Raw genomic sequence first — 23715 nt, 5'->3', positions numbered from 1 at the left:
CTTGGCTGTGTTTTTTGTTATTTTTAATTGTAATACTGGGGGGACAAAGTCAAAGCATTTTCAAGGAAAATTATTTACATTTAATAAACTGCCAAACAGCCATAGAGAGACATTACATAAACATAAAACAAGATAGCATTTAGGGATTTTTTTGTTTGTTTGTTTGTTTGTTTTTTACCAAAAGCATGTTTTGATATTCAAACTATCCTCAGATAAATATAATATATATTTACAGAATAGCTTAAAATTTACAACAGCTGCAATGTATAAACAAATTATTAGGCACACATTAATTGAACAATCGTTTTTACGTCATTCGTATGGTGCACATCATAACTGTACCTAATAAATGTAATATTGCATGTTATTTCACATTTGATGCTTACAGTACATTCTAAAAGCTTTCAAAGCTGCTAAGCTGTTTCTAATCGTGTTAGTGATCAGTAACTGTCTTTACTCCATACATGATCAGTATTTACAGAATTAAACCCAGAGGTTAAACATCTCCTGTGACCTGAGAGGAAACAGGGAAAGAAAGGGTGTGCACAAGACCTGGGCAATGTGTAGGGCTACATGTGTGTCTACAGTAGCTATAGATGAAATGCTGTTTTTCATGACAACAGAATGAGTGGTAGGGGTAGAGGAGGTGAATTGAAGGGTGGGTGTAAAGATCTGTGCGCTAATACAGGTGAGATGGAATGTTAATTTTGGATCACAGATACTGTGGAATGGCAAATGAACTGATTTATGTTCACATGTAAGCCCTGAACTTGAGCTCTGAGAGAAAAAACATGATTTGCCTTCATAAGTCTGACTCTGGCATATCTGGCATGTCAGCCATGAGATACCCGATGCTGAAATGGCCGTTGGAGGCAGACTCGGCCTGAGCCGTGGAGCTGCTCTGTTTACGGTTCATACTATTAGGTGGCATGGGAGAAGGAGCGTCACTTGGTGTCTTTCCCTGGAGAAGACTGGTGTCATCTCCCTCCTCTTGCCTTGTTCTGTGAACACTTTCTTTAATGATCCGGCCCTTCTTGTAGGAGATAGAGGACAAGCCGCTGGTCTGCTCGTCAATACAGTTGAAATACCGCAACACAAACACCACAGGGACAGGCAAAATTGCAGCGATCACTAGTGAGATACAGACAGCCAGGCCCCATGGAGGATAACCGAGTGATCTTTCCTGAGCCTGAAAGACAAACGGATAACAATGATATGACTCAAAAAACAAAAGCTTCAGTCCTGATTTTAATTATGTATCATCCAACAAACTCCAGACCAATCCTCAAGCCCTACAAATACATAAAGGACCAACCAGCTCCTGGTTCCAGGCACTGTAGCTGGGAGGATTCCTGCCAAGCTGGTAAGCGCTAACAGACAGCAAGGTTAGCAGCAGCAGAGGAGTAACATACTTCCACATGTAGTAGTAATAACGGAAAGGAGTGAAACCCAGCATGTCCTTTAGATCCTTGAAAAACCTAGAGGAAAATGGGCACATCTGGTCAGTTGAAGGCTGGGTTAGAGCAAGTGCAAATAATTTAGTTGCTTGTATATTACATTTTACATCTGCTTCTTACAACACCTTTTGACACAACCATTGTTCCAGACTTTTGTAATAGGATGTTACAAATAATGTTAAAACCGTTTCCTCGATTGTGTTTGTTTCACTTTGACTGGTCATCATTAACTGTTGACAACTGTGATGTTTTTCTCTGCATAGCACCCTATGGACATTCTGTATTAACCAACAGAGGGCACCTACACCTTTGAGCAAAACACAGAAAAACACCTTCTTTGCAAGTGACATACTTTTCAGTGCCATAGACCCAGGCTACAGCCACGTTTTCCAGAACGACTACGATGAGGAGAGGCAGCGTAGCAGAGTAGTCATCAAACATGGATACAAAGTAGTTGCCTGATCGCTGGACAAATATTAGACCAATACTGAATGCCAGCAAACAGCAGCCGACTGTAAGAAGGCCAGAGGAAGAGCATGTGAATGACGGTGTTTACTACACCATAAAATGTGTACATGCATGTGTGTGATGTCTGAGCTTGACTCTGACCTGTCAGGTATTCCTTGCGCACTTTAAAAGTATCCACAAGGGGTGTGATGATGCCTTCGATTGTGCCAAACATACTACCCAGCCCCAGGTTCACCAACATGAGGAAGAACATGACTGACCAGAAAGGAGAGGCAGGGAAGTGGGTCATGGCCTCAGTGAAGGCAATGAAAGCGAGTCCTGTGCCCTGCACTGCCTGAGAGAGACGGAAAGAGAAGCAGCATATTTGCTAACCATTTGCTTTATAGCATTTTTCAGCATGTATGAATTTAAGACAATCAAATTCATCATGCTGAACTCATTATTACATTAATATCATTTAGTATCACTGTTGTCTCAAAAGTAAATGAAAATTACAAGTGATGCAAAAAGCTACAGTTCTCTGTGATTAACTTCAGAATAGATTAAAGGTTAAACTCTTCAGACTGTAATACTTTTTAGCAAAATATAAATGTATTTAATAAACATCCTCTATATAATTACCATTGTAAACAGACTCATCATATCATGAGCAACAACTGGATGCATTCATTTCAATGATCTTTGTGCTGTATCATTTCCTGGTACACTAAGGCCTTCTTACATTTTTAAGAGCTATCTAAAAATATAGATTATAAACTACATATGAAAAGTTTAGGAAAACTTTTATAAAATGTTGGAAGGCATTTATGTAAAAATACCCTATGTACAGAGGGTTTGGGGACATGCTGAACAACTACAACTGAATACCAAACTGCGTTGCTGTCTGGAATAAAGGTCAAATTATGTGAGTAGTTTTGTCTTTGTGTGTCAGCAGGAAATTAAAGCATCACCCTAGCAGACACCAACCACACACCACTGGTTCAGCCATGTGAGAGAGCCATTTTAAAATATCTTTGTCTGTCCGCATTAATGCTGATGCAAGTCCTGATCAGCAACTTGATTGTACCTTTTGTCAAGCACTTTATAGTCCTCATAACTCACCAATTCACCCACCATCACTCACTCACTGTCACCAATTCACTCACTCACCGTCACCCATTCACTCATTTACCCACTCTCACTGTCACTCACCCACCATCACACACCATCACTATTTTGATGTGTTGGATGTTGCTGCTGGGAAAAAGTCTAGACTGTGTTGTTCCCAATGTGTTTGCCTGACAGACAGAAAACCTGAACACATAGGCCCTGTTCACACTGCAGGTAAAAGTGGCCCAAATCTGATTTTTCAGGAGTAGTGTGAACACTCAAATCTAGCCCAGATCTGATTTTTTCAAATCAGATTCAGACCACTTCCATATGTGGTCCTGAATCAGACCCAAATTTGATTTTTTTCCAATGTGGCCGCGGTGTGAACAACCAAGGCGGATTTGATGTGGCTTTTACTTCAGTCTACATCAACATTAGTCAGAATTATGCGTCGGCGAGTACGCACACAAACGTGACTACGCAAGTAATCAAGTAATCAAAAGTTGCCCTCGACATTCGAAAATTTTTAAAACACTGCGTCTCTGTGCTGCCATTACACAAACAATTAGAAAGAAAAGCGAAAATGCTTACTTCTTCCATAACCTCGCCAACTTTAGCGCAACGGCGTGCTGTGTGTGACGTTATTGTTCGTTAGTTCGAAACAGCAAACAGTTCACACTGGTATCTGATATAGGCCACATTTTAAAAGGCAATGTGAACAGCCAAACAAAAAAATCAGATCTGAGCAAAATATCCGAATTGAGCATTAAGACTTGCAGTGTGAATGCGGCTATAGTTCCTCTGCCACCTAGTGGTGAATAAATAAATTGATGCAGCAGATGAAAGTTGACCAGAAGGATGAACATTCTATTCCTTCCACAGCTCCAGACTCTCTCAGAAGCTCTCAGACAGCTTTTATTTTGTTGTTGTTTTTTTTTTTAGCCATTTCCACTTGTTTATAGTTGAAAGTTTGAGGAATTACTTCTAAGTTAAATTGGCTTGAATATAGTCAAATTTGTCCCGCCATTTTTTGAGTTCATAAAACTGAATTCTAAAATTTTCTGCCAATAGGATTATACTATTTGTCATTAGTAAATAATATCTAGGTTTAATAATATTTAATAATCTTATATTGGGTATATGAATAAAATATTAGAGACATTTGACTATATTCAAGATATTTTCATTGCTTTTTTTTTTTAAATAAAAGGAACACTGAATTCTGATTAAGAGCATAAAATAAAGATTAAAGCTTGGTGCTGTTCTGGTGTTATCCATGGCATTGAAGCTTAAATCCTGTTTCAGTTTCTTGTCATTCTATCTATACGATACAATTGATACAACTAATGCGATTACAGGCTTGGGTGAAATTGCAGCTTTCATATGAATCAGTTGGTTTGGGTTACTATATCAAAATTATAAACTTTCACAGCAAAACCATGCACTTGTATGGGGCAGTTTTAGAGGCATGATTAATTATTTGAATAATTAATTTATTTATTCGGGCACGGTGGCTTAGTGGTTAGCACGTTCGCCTCACACCTCCAGGGTTGGGGGTTCGATTCCCGCCTCCGCCTTGTGTGTGTGGAGCTTGCATGTTCTCCCCGTGCCTCGGGGGTTTCCTCCGGGTACTCCGGTTTCTTCCCCCGGTCCAAAGACATGCATGGTAGGTTGACTGGCATCTCTGGAAAATTGTCCGTAGTGTGTGAGTGTGTGAGTGAATGAGAGTGTGTGTGCCCTGCGATGGGTTGGCACTTCGTCCAGGGTGTATCCTGCCTTGATGCCCGATGACGCCTGAGATAGGCACAGGCTCCCCGTGACCCGAGGTAGTTCGGATAAGCGGTAGAAGATGAATGAATAAATTTATTTATTCATTCATAAAAATGTTAACCATGATAGATATGATACTGGATAATAAAATTTGTCATGTTTACTAATATAAACCAGTAAATAATTTACAGCATGTTCTGTGTAGGCATCCCGAGCTACTGAAGTCCTACCTTGTTAAGTTCCTCTTTGATATCACAGCTGTCCAGTCCCAGGCGAGGATAATCATTCTCCATGACGTCACGGATGATGCTGGTCATAAGCTGGTAGTCTTCTGTGCTCGCACGGCTTAAGTTGACGTGACGAGGAATGAGGGTAGCGCTTACCTCGTTGCCCAGGTATCCAACAATCTTTTTTGTGTTTCTGCAATTAAAGGTCATCTTATTACCACCACTGCAGAGAATATTAAACACTGTTTAGATGAAGAACATCGTTTAAAGGAACAGATCACATAGTATTGCATTAGATGTTGCTTGTAAAGCATCTGTCATGTTTGCCGTGTTCCTTTTTTTTAAAATAAATCGTGCAGTAAAATTCTGCAGGATTGTGAAATCACCTGCATCACCTGCGACCATTTTATTATGTACGAACGATTGTGAACTCACAGTTCGACACACTTGGCGTTCATGATGTTGGCTTTAAAGCCGAGCACGGCGAACACCACGAGCGTGGCCAGCACAGACGTGAAGAAGTTGATGAAGGAGACGAGAACTGCGTCAAAGTGGCAGTTGTTGTTGCGCTTGTTGTAACTGGAGAAGGCAATGACGCCACCGAAGCCCAAGCCGAGAGCGAAGAACACCTGTGTAGCAGCTTCACGCCACACTTTGGCTTCCAGCATGATCTCCAACTGATGCAGAACCCAAACAAAAACACACTTATTACAGTCTCACCTGCACTATTACCACAAACAATACTTTTGACTCCCATGAAGTTGAATAAATGTCTCCTACAAAACGTCTTATTCTTATATTTAAAATAATTCTTTAAAAATAAAATAATTCTTATTTTTATTTACTCCTCATTTTTTTTGTATAGAGATTCTTATTTAATTATTCTGAAAGGAGTTCCCAGAGTCAATAGCAGAAGTGAAGCTGTAAACAAGTTTTCAGACACAACAAAATGTTTTACTGTCTTTTTATTACCTTAACCTGCATTTTTGTCTTATTACATTTAAGAGAAAGAGGAACGTGTCCTTTGTTTAATATCTAAAAAAAAAAGTGGCTTAAAAGGAATAAAATACTTTAGGATGATTGCACTAACCTGTCATTGATTGGCAACAGTATGGCCAAGTGTTTTATTTCTGACATAAAAACTACTTTGACACATTTCTATTTTTTTTCTGGACATCCTTAGACTTTTATTGTTAAGACTGTAAGGACTGTAGTCTGAAATTTGCATTACATAATCACAGACATTATGTAGAGTTATGAGTAAACATGTCTGCGGTAATCATACGCTATAGATGGGGTGCACATCAAAACACTTGCGCATTTCTATAATATGACAATAATCTAACCGTGTCATGTTGCACCAGTGATTGATGATGGACCGGGCAGGACTTTGCCGTTTCCATAGCTACGGTCACTGTTTTCTGGCTATTCTGTTAGGCCATGCAGAGGAGCACATGGAGGAATTGATGATGAACAATTTGTCTATGATTGTCCTAAATCAGCGATGTTGTTGCATTAGAGCTTCAGCTTGGTAAATTAATTCCACTTAAATCGCAGTTTGTGGTTTAGTGATTCTGCATAAGGTTTACAAATTGTGTGCATACTAATATACATACACGGCCAGCGGGGGGCTTGTGTCTCTCACCTTGGGGGTGAACATGTGGATGATGCCGTCCACAGAACCTTTCAGTAGCAGAGCCCTCACCAGGAAACAGATTAACACCACATAGGGGAAGAGGGAGCTGAAGTACATCACCTGCGTCCAATCAGAACACAGCATTTCATTTCTCACCATTAAGCTTTTGCAAAAATAAAGCAAGATGTAATAGCCTATTAAACAGAACATTGTATGCACAGGGGAACAATGATTAAGCACCAAAGCTGCTTTTATGTATACTTAATACAAATTTGTGCGGTCCCTGAAACAGCCTGATTTTGCAGTGAATATTACATATATTGCACAACCACACTGCACACGCCTGCAATTTATTCCAAGACAGTCACGCTGTTATTCTGCTACTGATCATTTATATTAGATTTTTTCCCTTACCTATTTGTATATAATTCTATTTTACAGTATGTAACTTCTATTAGCATTTTCATGTGACGAAGATTCTCAGTCATCCAGGTGCAGTTATCTGGAAGTTGAGTCACATCAGCTGGACCACTTTCTTGTTAGATCAGCAGTGTCCAATTTTATCCAGAAAGGGCCGGTGTGGGTGCAGGTTTTCATTCCAGCCAAGCAGAAGCCACACCAGAGTCTACTAAAAGCCAAGAACAACTGAATAAACAGGTGGAATCAGGTGTGACTTCTGCTTGGTTTTAAATGAAAATCTGCACCCACACCGGCTCTTTGTGGATAAGAGTGGACACTGCTGTGTTAGATGGAAATATACTTATCTGAGCAGCTTCCCCTCCCTGGTCTCCTCATGTGACCAATAAAATTTTATTTGAATTTGAACTTGAACAGTATGTATGTATTGCCAAAAATGCCCTGTAGAGGGCAGGCCATCCAATTTTTTTCTTTGCCTAATCCATCCATCCATCTGTTTTCTGCACTGCTAATCCTACACAGGCTCCTGGTGAACTGAAGTATATTCCCAGGGGATTTGGGGCACAAGGTGGGGGATACCCTGGCTGGGGTGCCAAGCCATTGCAGAGAACGATCACACACTCAATTTAGAGATGCATCATACATTGAGGGAGGTCCGAAGTCTGAGCCCAACCAGGAAGATTGAACTTTTTTCTTTTTACTTTTCTATTTCTAGGTCTCTATTTAATTGTAAGCAAATTATGATATTGGCTGTGTTAACTGCTTTGTACAAAAGGTCAGATTTTCCTCAGGATTCATTTCTTCTACTGAAGCATGTGTTCAGATGACACGTTGATCTCGATCAAAAATGCATCATACGATTTTACACAAACTTGTGAAGTCCATGACAGCACGAGTGTATGCCGTCAATAAAACAAAAAAAAAAAAGGGAAAGCACAGATATTCATACTTCTAAAATTCATGTCATGATTTCAGAAAGTCTACTTTTTACTCAATTGGGAATGAAAATTGTTGTATTAAACTAGAAAAAAATGTAACAGAGAAATATTTTACAAAAGTGCTCAGAATTTTGGTCCCCACTATTTACATAGCTTAAATAGTGTAAAACATAGTACCAGTAATAATAATAATAATAATAATAATAATAATAATAATAATAATAAATTGTTACATTTTAATATTCTTTTGTACTTAGGATAATCAGATTGTGCTGCAAATTACAGAGTATGGACATAGCTAGTCATACGTGTATATCAAACCCATGCTGAGCTACACTTTATGAAGTACTGTACAACTGGCCAAACCAAAGAATTCTGGGCCCCTTAAAGTCCCTTTATAAACACCCCCTCCATCACCTAACCCCCCGAAGGGCCGCCCAAGCCCTCTTAGTCATACAGTGTGATTGAGTACACTCCAGTAATCTCTCATTATCATTAATCATTCACTACAACATTATTCATTAAAACAAAGAAAATTCTTTACTTTGCAGTAATGAGGTAAAAGTGAAGCACTTGCTACAAACAACTTAAGATAGCGCATCCATCTGGCTTGCTATTTAACAAAGCCGGCAAATCCTCCAGCACCGGAAGCCCGTACAATGAACCTGCTTCTAGTTCTTTCAGTTAAAACATTTTTCCCCCTCATTCTGATGGTTGACGTGAATGTGTACTGAAGCTCTTAACTTCTGCATGACTAAAGCACTGGATAATGGCATACATTCAAGTATACCTAATAAAGTGGACAGAGTGTACTTCTGGGAATTTCCTTGGGGATATACGAGTATGTGATGTGTATAAAAGTCTGACCGTTTCTACCAAACAAAGTACAGCTAACATTTCAGTTTAAATGTTATGTGTATAGCGCTTTTGGCAACAGACATTGTGTCAAAGATACTCTACAGAACAGAAAATGTTTACATTTACAGCATTTGGCAGATGCCCCTATATCCAGAGTGACTTACATTATATCATTTTTATACAACAGCAATTGAGTGTTAGGGGCCTTGCTTAGGGGCCCAGTGGTGGCAGCTTGGTGGACCTGGGATTGAACTTACAACCTTCTGGTTGGTAGCCCAACACCTTAAGCAGTAGGCTACCACATGCCAACTTGTTTATGTACATTTATTCGAATTTATCCCTAATGATCAAGCCTGAGGTGAATCTGGCAAAGCAAAAGTCCCATAGATGGTATGAGAAAGAAAACTTACGAGAAACCAGACTCAAAAGGGAACCTCATCCTCGTCTGGGTGACACCAGAGTGTGTGAATATAAATTATTATAAACACTGGACAGTGTGACAGAGTGGGATTATAAATAATGTATTTTTTTAGTCATATATATATATATAGTTAGCTGGAGTTGTGAGCAACTCATAAATTCATCATCTGAGTTTAATTCAGGGAAAAGATTCATTAAAAAAGAGACTCTGAGGGGGAAAAGGGACAAAAAATTGGAAACTCACAACTTATTACATGATGAGATTTACATGAATTTAACAGGATTTCATGGTTCACCGGAGTTGACTCATACACTTCTGGGAGAAATTTTCAAAGCAATCTGCCAAATGATCTACCGCTTCCTAAGCTCCAAGTTTCCCTCTAACAACATACTGTACACGGAAAGCGCCAATGCATTGTTCACTTTGCTAGTGAGAACAAGGCGCGAAAAACCATGGCAACTGGAAAGGTTTTTTTTTTTTGGTTCTCTTTTTAGCACACGCCCTTCACACTTGTACAGAATGTCAGGAGAAAAGCACCTCCATGTTTTTTTCTTTCTTAAAATACGCTTTAGTGGAAACTCTGAATGGAACATTAATATTCTTTTGTTGTTAATCTTCAAAGACCTTGCTGAGTCCATTCAGTTTCCAGCAGAGTCCAGGCACAGAGTTTCTCTGCCATGCTGTCAGATTGAGGCCCACACCGAGGTGCCGAGGCCACAGTCACACTGCAACAAGCGGCCTAGGAGGACGTGAATAAACAGCGCTTGCTTTTTGATGATTCAGCTGTGGTGTTGTTTTTTTTTATAAACATTGCAAATTATTTTGTGGCTAGACAAAATATAATAGTGATGAACTGAAATTCAGAACACAAAGGACCAGAAATAATTATATAGTCTGATACTGAAAATCTATAATTGTTTTTTTTTTCCATTTTACAATGTAAAATACACTATTAAGTATATGAACATATCACACAATGATAGAAATGATAAAAAGCTTACAATATAATAAAAGATTATTCAACAAATATAAATCTTGGCAGGCATCAGACTTATGCTGGGAACTTGCTGCTCTTAAATTTGACCAAAATTCATTAAATTCATCAGAGGACTGATCCGTATACTGCACCATAAACAGGCCAGGATTTCATTCTGTAGTGTGTTATTGCTGCTCCCATGTTCTGTCTACACCGGCAGCCTCCTCCATATAGGAAGAAACTTATGTTTCCTTATGTTAAAACTGATGATCAGCTCATCATACCTACTAGAATGAACGTGGTGAATTTTGTGGTAATTTATTATAGACAGCCTGCAGTGAAAGAAAACCTCCTGCATTGTCTGGTCTTAAAGACAAAGCTAGACTGGGACAGGATGCCATATCTCCACCGCACAGAGAGCTACACCGAACAAACCCCGAAACACAACTGTCTATGATGAATTCTAATCTGTCTGCCTGCTTTGGTTTGTTGATGATGGGCAGAACAAGGACTGGAAATCCTGGCATTACATTTCAGTGACCATCACCTGCTATTTGACACTACATGACGTTTGGTTATTAAAGTGGATTCCTTTCATTTAGATTAATCCTGCTACAAGTGTCAAGTGTTTAAGTGGCACTTAAAAGGGGGAAAGACGAGAAATTAGTGACGTCAAACAGCCCAGAGATAAGCCACAGCACGCTCACATGGATCATATGTAGGACTGAAGGCTTCAGGCATTACCGAAGTGACCTGCTAAAAGAGAAATAAAAAGGTCACATTGCCCTGATTACATGTTTCATCACAGTACTGCCACTGCCTTATTAATGCTTTTATCATCATGGCTGTTTTCTAAGAACAGACACGCTGCACTTTTCATATCTATTATTTTCTTTTAAGTTTTAAAAATATTGAGACAAATATTTTATTCTAGTCTTTTTTCCTTTCTTACTTTCTGTGCTTCCTTCAATTTACAGTTGTAGCTCAAACAGTTAAGGCTCTGGGTTGTGGATCAGAAGGTCAGGGTTCATGCACCAGCACTGCCAGGCTGCCACTGATGGCCCCTGGACCCTTTGTCCCTTAACACTCTCTGCTCCAAGGGCATTGTATCATAGCTGCCCCTGTGATCTGACCTCAACTTCCAAAAGATGTGATATGCAAAGAAACAAATTACACTCTGCTGCAAATTTATAAGTGACAAAATAAAAGCTTCTTCTAATAAAGTATATTAAACATTTGAACTACAATCATTTGCTTTGTTAAAGTTTATTTTGAGAAGGTCATGAGTGTGTTAGTTCCTGATGACAAATGGACAAAAGTAAAGTGCTAAAGGTACCATACATTTCTATGCAACATTCTCATGTCAACAAATGTGGCCTTTCCTTGCTTTTCTGACCATGACTCCCTCTTATAAGAAAGAAAGCACATCCCACTCTTGCGGCTTTTTATTGAATCCTGAGGGTCCTCGGTTCTGATGCACACATCTAGTATAAATCAATGTTAGTAAGGTTTTACCAGTGTACATATGTTTGCAGTCTCCCGATATTCCTGTTAACTACTCTAATGTTAAACCACACATATGAATCTAGATTAGAGGTGATTAATCAGATCCGGAAAGAACCTGTTTGGTGCAGGGTTTCATTATAACCAGGCAGAAGCCACACCCAAGAGTCTACTGCAAGATCAACTGATTAAACAGGCGGAATCAGGAGTGGCTCCTGCTTGATTGTAATGTAAACCTGCAAGCACTACTGACGTTTCCGTTTATGAACACTGTTCTTTATGTCTTACCTTCCCTGAGGACTGAATGCCTTTGATCATGGCCAGACACACCATGGACCACGCAGCCAGCAGACACAAAGTCATCCTCCAGTTGAGTCCTCCACTCTCTGAGATGGAGTCGGATATATCCAGAGCCTGACGGTACCAGTAGTAGGTAGTGGCCGAGCTCTTCTCGCACTCGGGCACCACATCTAAACAAAACGTGTGAGCAAGATGGAGGGGGATTAGAACTTTGTGTCCTATTTGACATTATTTTTTACATTATTGCTGGATATAATATTTACTCTATATTAATGTGTGTATCGGCTTTTATAAGAATGGAAACATTAAAGTGCTGTCTCACATGTGGTGGTCTTGTTTTTGACCAGAGGACACTCGTGCCAGGGCAGAGGCTGCTGGAAGGACTGTGAGAAGTAAAACAGGCTCCAGCCGATGATGACATTGTAATAAAGAGCCACAAAGAAGCACACCTGCGAGGACAGAGGACACATGAAACTCACAAGATGCAGTCACCAAATGCCTCATTAGCCCTCCATGATAATTAGATTAATTAGCTCACTGTCTCTCAGGCAAAGGCTTTGTCTACCTTTTTTGCCAATTTTTTTATCACAGACCTGAAAAAAAGAAGAATGCATACAGGCTTCCAGACGGAACCTCTATGCTAAACTAACCACACAGCTGGCAAAGCCGATGCCACCCAGTCGAGGGCTGATGTAGTTCCAGACACCGATGCTGCCACGGCGAATACGTTGGCCCACAGCCAGCTCCAAGAAGAACAGCGGGATCCCAATCAACACCAGCAGGATGAGGTAGGGTACCAGGTAGGCTCCTGTAAAACACATAGGAAACTCGTTTTTATAAATCTAATAGAAAATAAGTAAGAAAGTGCATTTTGGTGCACTTCGATAGTAAAACATGGTGATGGCACTTATTACTTAAAGTAACTGAAATAATTTGTAATGTTTATCACTTAAATTCTAGTAGCTATAAACTGTCTTGAGGTTATAATTACAGAAAAAACGGTTGGAAAACTTGATCAGCTTTACCTCTAACTGTAATAAACTTCTATAACTAGAGACCCCTTGAAAATCTTAAAAATGTGGATTGCCATAAAATTTAAAGTCCACTCAAGCTGATAATGTAGAATAAATATGTATTAGGATAACCCTATTAATAGAAAGCCGAGTGTTTATAGACAGGTCCAGTACCAGAGTCGTACTAGAATACTAAATCAACACCTTCTGACCAATCAGAATAGAGTATTAACCAATGTTGTGCTAATAACCACTGACAATTAAGAGATGCCAATCAGTGTACAATACATTTGGAGGGAACCAGAGTGCCCAGAGGGAACCCCTGAAGCATGGAGAGAACATGCAATCTCCATGAACACAGGACAGAGGTGGGAATCGACCTCCCAAATCCTAGAGGTGTGAGGCAAACACGCTAACCAATAAGCCACCATGCCCTCCTGTACCATACATATTTACCAGACAATTCAGCAGATATTTTACTATACATGCAAAATCCAGCGTTTGGCCACAGAATTATAGCTAAATTAATCCCTGAGGATAGAAACAGATCTGGAAACTAAATCTAATCCAATTTCAATATCAATGTTAAGAACACTGAGAATTCTGTTGCCGTAATTAAACAGTGAGTTTTTTCCAGCTCGTTTAAATGAAGAAGTAAATGATTCCATAATTGACAGAGGAAAGAACATTCCTTTTCTGATACCCCTCAGCAAGAGACAGTATTCGAGTACAAATAAAACAAATAAAGAGGCTTAGCTGTTTTACTCTCTCTGAGAATTACAGCATGCGCTCGGTTTGGAAAAGGAACGGCGCGCTGTTTCTCTTCCTCTTTCAGTCTTTCAGCCTTTCAGCAAGTGAAAGCTCGTTACGGCATCCACATGGCTCTCGTACCATCGTCTCATTCAGAAGGTTACCTCTATTTGCATCAGGGACGGCACGCTCGGTTTCCGTTTCAGTCTAGTGCTCATCCGTTCCACTGGGTTTCTGTTGTCGTGTCATATTTTTAACATTTATTTTATAAATCGAGCCAGTTCAGGTGAAGTGGATATGGACATTTGAAATGTGATAGGTTTTGGTAAATAAGCAAATGATCAAGAACGTTTAAAATACAAGAGGCCTAAGAAAAGAGCATCATTTCTGCTATTAATACTAAATCTAAGTTTCCACTAGGGAAGATCTACTTTAGAAGATCTACTAGGAGTGGATCTGAAGTCTAAATGTTCACGTAGAGCTTGAGAGCTTTCATGTAGCAGGTGACATCACAGGCCTGACCAGGTTAAGAACCATGGTGCAAAACACAGTAACACAGCAATATACATAGATCTGCGTAATTGGCCAATACAACAGACTTTAGACTTATATACAGCTAAACTGACAGTAGAGAAATTAAATGAACATTGTATTACTCAGCAATGTACATCATAAAATTCTAATGAGTACTTCTCATTCCTATTACGCATACATCATGGTTTCAGTAACTATGACACACGGAGCTATGTGACACCCTTTTAATCAAGCCAAGCAATTATTCAAACAAATTTCTAAAAATGATTTTTTAATATATAAATTACATATTTTTCTTATTAGTGAGATGATTTGAACTCTTCAAAAGGTGGTCAAGGTGCTGTATGGTGGCAATGGGTATAGCTGCCCGGTGTGATGGTGAGCAGCCAGTGTTTAGGGAAAAGACAGCAAGTACACAGAGAGACAGACATTACCACACACACTGCTTGGCCTCTTTAATCTAATTACAGACCAGCGCAGCAGGGCAGCCGCACTCGCTTATAATGACCTGGAAAACATGACATGGACCTTACACTGATTGCCTTTGTGCTGCTTCATACACCAAAAAATGTCTTTTTGGCTGACTACACATGCATAGCCAGACGAAATGCATGTGCTGTCATTGAAAATACTGCAAGCAGGCATTGTAAGCAAGACAGAATGGTCTTTAAATCTAGCCAAAGTAAACAGAAATAGGCATGAGTAAGCATGCTGTAACTGCTGTACATCACTGTCAGAGACGTACGTAAGCAACGACACACCTTGCTTTGTAGACACGGCACATGACATGACAGTTTCTCAAAGTTGCATATTAAAAAGACTATTTAATGCTTTCAGTACACAATGAAGCTACACACTGATTTGTGACAGTGCAGTCCGCTTGACCAAACAGTGAAGTATCTTACAAGTAAGAACTTTTTACATACACCAGGGATGTCCAGTTTTGTTCAGAAGGGGCCTGACCTGGGTACAGGTTTTAATACCAACCAGGAAGCCACACTTGATATTCTACTGAAAGCCAGGTTTAAGTGAATAAACAGATGGAATCTGGTGTGGGTCATGCTTGATTGTAATAAAAACCTGCATTTGCACTAACCCTTTTGCAGATAAGATCTGACACCCTGAGTGATTTGACACTCACCTGTCACTTTAATAGGAACACCTTTATGCGGTAGCAGGGGGTGAAAAGCATCTGTTACATGATCACATCAAATATCAGAATAGAAAAAAATGGGATCTCTTGAGGATCTTTGGCCACAGCATGGTTGTTGATACCAGACGAGCTGGTCTGAGCAACAATCTATAGTTTACACAGATGGTGTGAAAAAATAATCACCCAGTGAGTGGCTTCTGCAAAAGAATGACCACCCTGCTTTAAGAGGAAATCAAATAACATCTCTTTACAACCATAGTGAGCTAAAAAGCATCTCAGGATGATCACATTGAATCAGATGGTGCAAAAAACTTCAGTGATGCTTCAACACCAAGATTATATTTTTTATTATAAATGTTAAGGTGTGACATTGAGAGAGTGAGTGATTTATTTCTTAAATTATTAATTGATTCATTGATTCATCCATCCACCTTCAGTAGATGATTTACCCTGGTCAGGTGTCTATTAAATACTTATTAGTAATTTCAACTCTGTAAGAGTTAAAATACAACCCTGCATATTTTTTGGTCAACTTACCACCCCCATTTTTCTGGCACAGGTATGGGAATCTCCAGACGTTGCCGAGGCCCACTGAAAAGCCCACTTGCGCAAGGATGTACTGGAGCTTGCTGCTCCACGCAGGTCGTTCCTCACCTTCATCTTCCTCTTCCTCTGGATCATCAGAGCCTTCTTCCACTTGCTGCTCCTCACAGCTGGCTGCGTTTCGCAGGCTTACTGTGCTCTTCTGAAACGGCTCGTCACATGCATCCTCATTGGAAAGCAGATCTTTGGCAGACTCGGTGACATCATCGTCAAGCTCTCTCTTGACGGATCTGCTGTTTTTGGGCATTTGATAAGTCACTCGTTCCTTAGGGGTGCAAAGTTTTTGGTTTGGGATGAAGGGCAGGAAGCGTGCCTGAACAATCTTAAATCTCTTCTTCAAAATCACGTGCGAATGGAATATTAACGCGATGACATGGAGAGAGGTGATATTTATGTCCTCATTGTTACATGACAGGCTGTTGGGATAAAGAATAAAGAACAGTGAACTCCTTCTAGACCACAGTACAAACCACCTAATTTACATACTCATCTCACAGAGACGAACGCTAGAACAATGTGATTAAACTCTACATTTCCTTGTTGCTTATGTGTTACAATTAAGGATGCATCTTTGGCATACATCTGGTAAGTATCTTCTAACGGAAAATAAATATAGTGTACTTTAAAAATATCTTTTAAAAAATACATAATTAAAAATATTAATATTGAGTGAATAAATTAACCTGAAATGGACGGAAATAGATGGCTCCACATCAGGTTCCATTATTACCAGCCCAGAACAGAAATGTGACACTACAAAGAGCACAGACTCACCAAACTAAGACAGGTGAAGACTGGAAACCGTCCAAAATGAACTGAAGCTCTTGACCTGTATAAGTATCATATTACACATAGATCCCTGGCCACGTAATTGGCTGATTGGATAATTTCATGAATGAGAACAGGTACGATTGTTATTAAAACAACCCCAAACTCGTTTTTTATCCCCCTATACATTTTGTAGTTTGCAATTTATTTATTATATGCAATCATTAGCTAATTTGGTCCAATAACCAAGACCAGCCCTTTCCCACCATCTCAGGTAATAGATACCTTGATGATTTTAATGAATCTGGAGAACATACTGCGATGCACTGTTTTATGATCTTTGTCTTCTAACTGGTGTGTATTAGATATTCAGACTCACAGTATTAGGTTTGTTCGGAAAATCTGCGTGTTCACGCGCGCTTTAATAATTGAGCCTCCCCGGGCAAACACGAGCTCATTTGCATAAGACCCCAAACACGGCCAGCGATTGGTTAATTCTCTCACGGCGGCGACATAAAGGGAATAATGATCTTTGTAAAATGATGATGATGATTATTATTATTATTACAAATTGTATATCAATTCAGAAACATCATGCAATTTTACTAGTTAAAGGTTCCAAAACAATCCAGTGGTATGATGAGCCTTCTTCTGGTCTCCATCTCTGATTAAAATGCAAATAATAAAGATTTATTTCATCTATATTAAAATCCATTAAATACACATTCACTAGATTTAGTCACAGTATTTTTTTTTAACCAAACCTATGCGCAATTCCAATATAGAGAATAACCTAGCATTTTAATGCCAAGTGCCCAGACATGTGATATTTCATCATACACTGCACCCACTCTGCACGCGCATCCATTCCTATCTGGTCGAAATGAGAAATCTAATACGATAACAACAATAATATGGAAAACAATATAAATGGTTACCTTTCCCGGATAAAGAAATGTCCAAGGCTATTCGCGTTGTCCTGTATATTTAGTAAATGATGATTTCTGATGGCTCACATGCGCCTCGCGCTGCTCTCCTCTCATTTAGATGCTTCACTGCTGCCGGTGTTGCTGCTTCGACTTGACTCTCGTGCTTCTCCTTGACTGACAGACCACATCCTTAAAGGGGTGTCATGACGATTAAATACACACATCGAAAAAAAAATAGGCGTTATTTTCAGCATGGGTAAATAAGTCAAAGATCTGTTTGGCTGGGTATATTTAATCAAACCATTTCTAGCGTGTCTTTACGAATTATTTGCTCTGACAAACGATATTTGTAAATGTAACCCCCCCATTTACCAAAAATGGTTCAGGTCACTACAGAGGGCCGTGTGCAGGACACAGCTAGGGATGTTGAGGTGGAATTATTACTATGGAGAGGAGTTTATTTATTTCTGTCGTTATTGAAACGATGCATGATACAAGATTAAGGTTTTTTTTGGGGTGTTTTTTTTTTTGTTTGTTTGTTTTTATTCATGCTACTAAATTATTAAACCAATTCCCCTCCCTTAGGGGTTTTAGATGACAAAAGAAGGCGCGCGCATGAACCAAATGATCCAAATGGCGCGTGCATGATGTCTTTTTATAGCTTATCAACAATAATCTTAAACAAATGTGCTGAATTTTTTTTATGTGAGTTTTGAATAAATAAACGTTATACACTGTATTTCAGAAAGGACAAAAAATTCTTTCATGTCACTTGTCGTTTCATGTCATTGGTAGCAATATTTTATGTGTTCAAACATATATATATATATATATATATATATATATATATATATATATATATATATATATATATATATATATAAAACAAATATTGTTGAAATATATAAAAATAGTGATGCTGCCCAACAGTACAGTATGGCTCTCTTGGGGTCTTGGCTGACAATATTTTGGCTGGGAATTGAATTAAACTCACATTTCAGAAATAGGCTATTAATTAATTATATCTTCAGTACCAAAATTATACCAGAAAGGCTGGGTACGGCTGGGTAAGAGAATAGACCCAAAGTACACAATCAATCACTTTTTGTCTTATTTATCATCATTATGAGTCATTTAATATGATAAAATAAAACCATACAGGATGATATTAGGTTGTTGCATTGTTTTGAATTGATTGTACACTGTATGGCCAAAGGTTGATGACTCCTGATAATCATACTCGTATGTGCTTGCTGAACATCCCATTCCAGATTTATTCCCCCTTTAAGAGCCTCCACTCTTCTGGGAAGGCTTTCAATTAGATTTTGAATTGTGACTATGAAGATTAATGTTCATTCAGCCACAAGAGCATTAGTTAAGTCAGCCGAGGAGGCATGGGGTGCAGTCGACAACACGGTCCATCACCAAGGTGTACAGTGGGGTGTCTGCATGCTAAAAATCAGATGTCAAATCTTACTTTTTGTATCATCTCATCTGCTGATGAACATTGTAGTATGGCATTAGAATATCGGATGCTTATTATAACTTTAGAAGCAGGCTGTTGTTAGGAGTGTTTTAAAGCATTTAATGATGACAAACACTTGGTCACAGATGGCAGGTTGCTTTGCTCACCTGTTGAATAGTTAATGCCCTTTCCTGACCCTGATTCTGGTAATCTGATGCCCTGTTGCTGTCACAAGTTTTACTCTCACCAACTTTTTTCCAAGGAGGTTAGTATTAGTTCGTAAAAAGCAAATTTGTATATTTAGGAAAGTTCAACCAGGTCCTTATAACCATGAACACAATTTTTTTGTGCAGGATTTGTATCTACCCATTAATATACAGACCTACTTAAATGCTGTGTATTTGTGTTTGTGTTCCTATTCAGTAATCTTGTGTTTATGTTCAGTAATCTGTAATCTTACTGTAATCCTAAAAATACAGCCCACTAGAGCTGTAAGCATGCTTTGTAGGATTTGTCAGTTAAGGCAAGCATGCAAACCATTCCTTTTTCTAGGAAAATTCGTCCAACCCAGTGCGAGCCAACATACAAAGTATAGCAGGGAAGCAGGATAAACCAGACACTTAAGACCAAACAACACCCATCCATAAAATAGAGATTATTTTTATTTATAGAAATGCGTATAAAAAAACTGCACATATTTTAGCCACATATCTTTTTTATATTTTTATTATTTATTAATGTTCTATAAAATACATTGTAAATGCCAAGTAAAGTATAATAGAATCTTTAATAATGTAATAACTTTTCTTAATAGAATTGCTCTAAATTCAAAGCTATGCAAAAAGTTAAGGCAAGAAATTCTGCATAATGATCTTGTATTACAAGATTTAACTTAGTCAGGGGATCTGAACCATACATAAAGGTGGCAGTCCTGAAGGGATTCACAGACATGTAACTGTAAACCTAAGAAAAATATGGAAAGTGGTGCAATACCAAAAACATGGAGTGATGCCAGTACAAAGATTATTGGGAAAGTCAGGTAAAGTAACAGAGAATACTGTAGATTTACAGTCATTCAGATAACATAAAAGTGAAATTTGTATTGTTGGGGATAAGCAGTGTGTACAATAAGACAAAATAATTACATAATTGGAACTACAAGAAAAACAAAACCTTCTTCACACTAAAATCTTTGCTTAAAACAGTGAATAATGCACAATTGATTTTTAGAAAATCGTCAGTGTTGATGTGATAATGCTAATTATAATAATAATTTGAAATTATTAATTGAATTAAGTAATTTCTATTGTTATGTGAATACAAAATGTAGGAATACATAAGTATTTGTAAGTGATCATTATTTTAGCCGAAAATTTGATGTGTACGCACTTACAACATAGAAGATGTCTGTAAGAAAAGAGAAGTGTTCCTCTTTTTTTAGAGCCCCACATTATGCGATCTTACCCAGAAGTTACATCAGAAAAACTTGACTTCTTGCATATATAAACAGTGAGCAAAAATGAAAATGAAATGAACTAAAATAGCAGTTTCACTACCTATAGTGTAATAGGTCACTATACGTCTTATGACCTTTATATTGGAATCAAAATTCTGTCTGTACTGTAGAGTCTGTACTGCCTCTGTTGTTAGTCATACTGAAAATATACCTAGAATGTGAATACATGGCAGCTTATTTTCACAATATTATATATATTAGGAGCAAGTATAGCTCCTTATTGCCACTCATTCAGAGCTACTATGGTGATTACAGAATCAAAATTTCCAAAAAGTAATTCTATACAAAAGCTTAGACTGTGGTAAAATGTTGATGAAGGCAAAAAGAATGTAATAAAGAGAATGGTGGTGAAGTATAGGAGAGACATCACCTATAAGGAATGGGCTATGATAAGAAAAATGAACGGCGTTGGACAGCACTGTGAATAATAATAATAATAATAATAATAATAATAATAATAATAATAATAATAATAATAATAATACACATAATAATGTGTGACTTCTGTCGCCCATTTAAAAACATAAAAAATGTCCATCACCCTAAAAATGAACCCACATGAAAAAAAGACTATTATACAATATCATTTACTATAGTATACTGTGGTAAAATTCTTAGATACTAAAAAAAAAATGTACTATAGTAAGGTTCAAAAACAGTATACAGAATACTATTTCACCATATAGTAATTATTCTGTATTAATATCCATGTCCATAATGTACCCTTCAATTTGACATTGTATTTTAGGCATAAAATCATGTTATTATTTTATAACACAATTTTATTACAGACTTTATTTAACATGTGTCCTTTCTTATTTATAAATAGGGGCAATGCTGAAATTTCTTAGTCCACTTTTTTAGTCCAGTATTTACTGTATACACCAGTGGGGCCCATTTTCATGGTCTCGCCTGGGGCCCCATTGCCCCTTGGGCCGGCCCTTCCCACCACATTATATATCTAAAAACATTGCTTATCCATATACTTATGGATATACTACTTATATAATTGTGGAGTGTGCTAGCAGGAGTATCCTAAGGAAATGCGCATTACTCTCTGTGTTTTGTGTTTAGCCCCGAAAGATTACAGAACATTCCGAAAACGCTTTAAACGCGTCTTTTGTCCCTCACACCTCCCTGTACTTTTGGTTTCTATAGCAACCGCAACTCTTCAGCGCCACGAACATTCGTAGCGCACTGGCTCGAGCTTCACTTTAAGGCATTTAACCTTAAATAAATGTAAAACATCTGGATTTCAAGTCAGCGACGAAGGTTATAAGATGAAAGGTATTTAAAATATTTTGCTCATGTGTAACGCAATGAATCTTAATGAGCTGTAGAGCTCCATGTAGCTCAATAGCAAACGGGTCCTGATTGGTCACTTAGTGCACTACAGTACATGTAGTTTAAAAGCCTTTATGAGATGAACTATGAAGTGCACTAATGTAGGGGTGACGAGTTTATTTGGAATTCAGCCTTAACTCCTGTCCTCTGAGAAGATCATTTTTTCTACCAGTTAAACCTTTCCTATTACTCCACCTTTCTTCTGACTAGTCAATTATGGCATCTCTTCAAATCAGGTTTTATATTAAAATAATAATTAGAGAGACAGAGACATTTATTAGAGCTTTCAGAATGCCATTGGGTCAGAAGTGTACATACACCAAGTTCCTGTCTCTTCAAACAATGTGCAAAATACCAGAAATTGGCGTTGTCTATTTTAGTGAATTCAAATTTTTATAACTAGGAGATAACTGCTAGTGAGGGATCCAGATGTTGATGTGGTAGCTTAGTGGTTAAGATGCTGGACCACCCATTGTAAGGTTGTGAGTTCGATTCCCAGGTCCACCAGGCTGCCACTGCTGGGCCCCTGAGCAAGGCCCTTAACCCTTAATTGCTCAGTTGTATAAAATGTATGTTGCTTTGTATAAGGGTGTCTGCTACATGCTATAAATGTAAACTGCTTGTGTGCATTTGTCTGTATCTTAAGAGCCATTGCCTATAAAATTGTGGGTCTTTACAAGTTGAGTTCCTCCTTAGGAAGCTGTGAAGCACGGGGGTGGCAGCATCCTTAGGGCTTTTTCTGCTAGAAAAAGAACTGCTTCAGAAAATAGGTGTCAGGAGGATCGTCTACAAGTATTGGTGCAACTGTAAAAAGTTATTTACATCTGAGTCTTCTAACATGACATTGATAATGTACCAAAATGGCTTAAAAATAAAAAAGCGTAAATGTTGGAGTGGGCATCACAAAACCCTGACCTAAATCTGACTGTAACTTTTGACCCACTGAAAATCTGATATAGAAAAAAGAAAAAATGAAATAAATCTCTTTTGTTCTCTTTGTAGTCTCTTAGTTATAATTTTGAAAAGACATCCTATGGAAACTAAGTAGATCTACAATAATTGACACAGGATATGGTTGGTAACATGAAATATGTTGAGTTCTGACAAACTTAACTGTACCCAAGTTCAACACTATTGTCTAGCGGCTTATCGGCTTAAATTAATTAGTTAGTAAGCTTGATTTAACGAGGATAAAAGCTCATTGATATTAAATCTCTTTTACAAGAGTGACCTGGCACAACATCAAAAAGAAAAACCTAAAAAGGAAAAAAAATAAAATAAATAAATACATTGAAAATAAAAATACAGAGTAATATGCAATTAAATACCCACAGAAACACCTTCCAACATGTCTATACTTAAATTTATTTACAAGTGCCATAAATTCAACTTTTGAGCACAGTAATTTCCTGAAAGTCTTCCTGTATATTGTTCCATAATAAGGTATTAAGGATAAAAATAAATGGCTACATATGGCTTTATAAATGAAACATTAATAGCTTGAGCATCGTCACAAGTCCAGAGGTGGCAGTTCAGCCATAGCATAGAGAGAGCAGTGATGAGTTTGATAATCACAACCA

The 23715-nt window shown here is 38.1% G+C and overlaps 2 protein-coding genes across 2 annotated transcripts in view; one reads left to right on the top strand and one right to left on the bottom strand.

The window, feature by feature from the left end:
- Positions 1 to 22: 22 nt before the first annotated feature.
- Positions 23 to 18232, bottom strand: slc6a15 (solute carrier family 6 member 15). The gene is made up of 13 exons (XM_060878038.1): positions 18183 to 18232; positions 17820 to 17984; positions 16048 to 16529; positions 12711 to 12868; positions 12383 to 12509; positions 12049 to 12230; positions 6657 to 6767; positions 5447 to 5688; positions 5015 to 5204; positions 2067 to 2259; positions 1810 to 1969; positions 1316 to 1478; positions 23 to 1189 (listed from the first exon to the last, which is right to left on the bottom strand). The coding sequence occupies exons 3-13, from the start codon at positions 16358 to 16360 to the stop codon at positions 803 to 805; spliced, it is 2226 nt and encodes a 741-aa protein (XP_060734021.1). The 5' UTR covers positions 16361 to 16529; positions 17820 to 17984; positions 18183 to 18232; the 3' UTR covers positions 23 to 802.
- A 3720-nt stretch (positions 18233 to 21952) lies between these two features.
- lrriq1 (leucine-rich repeats and IQ motif containing 1) overlaps positions 21953 to 23715 on the top strand; it is a 32924-nt gene continuing 31161 nt past the window's right edge. Inside the window, exon 1 of the mRNA XM_060878037.1 lies at positions 21953 to 22078. The gene's annotated coding sequence lies outside the window, so the exon portion shown is untranslated. The remainder of the gene's footprint in view (positions 22079 to 23715) is intronic.

This window comes from Tachysurus vachellii, chromosome 9 (assembly GCF_030014155.1).
Source record: "Tachysurus vachellii isolate PV-2020 chromosome 9, HZAU_Pvac_v1, whole genome shotgun sequence".
Taxonomy (NCBI): Eukaryota; Metazoa; Chordata; class Actinopteri; order Siluriformes; family Bagridae; genus Tachysurus; species Tachysurus vachellii.
The sequence above is the reverse complement of the archived record's forward strand: the minus strand, read 5'-3'. Positions and strand labels throughout refer to the sequence as shown.

Bases quoted from the DNA above. Each gene is read 5' to 3' on its own strand.
- slc6a15 (XM_060878038.1), bottom strand. From the start codon at position 16,360: ATGCCCAAAAACAGCAGATCCGTCAAGAGAGAGCTTGACGATGATGTC. The intron at 12,510-12,710 runs GTTAGTTTAGCA...CTGTCCTCGCAG, and splicing joins TCGGCTTTGCCAGCTGTGTG to GTGTGCTTCTTTGTGGCTCT. The intron at 1,970-2,066 runs GTCAGAGTCAAG...GCCTTCTTACAG, and splicing joins GCGCAAGGAATACCTGACAG to TCGGCTGCTGTTTGCTGGCA.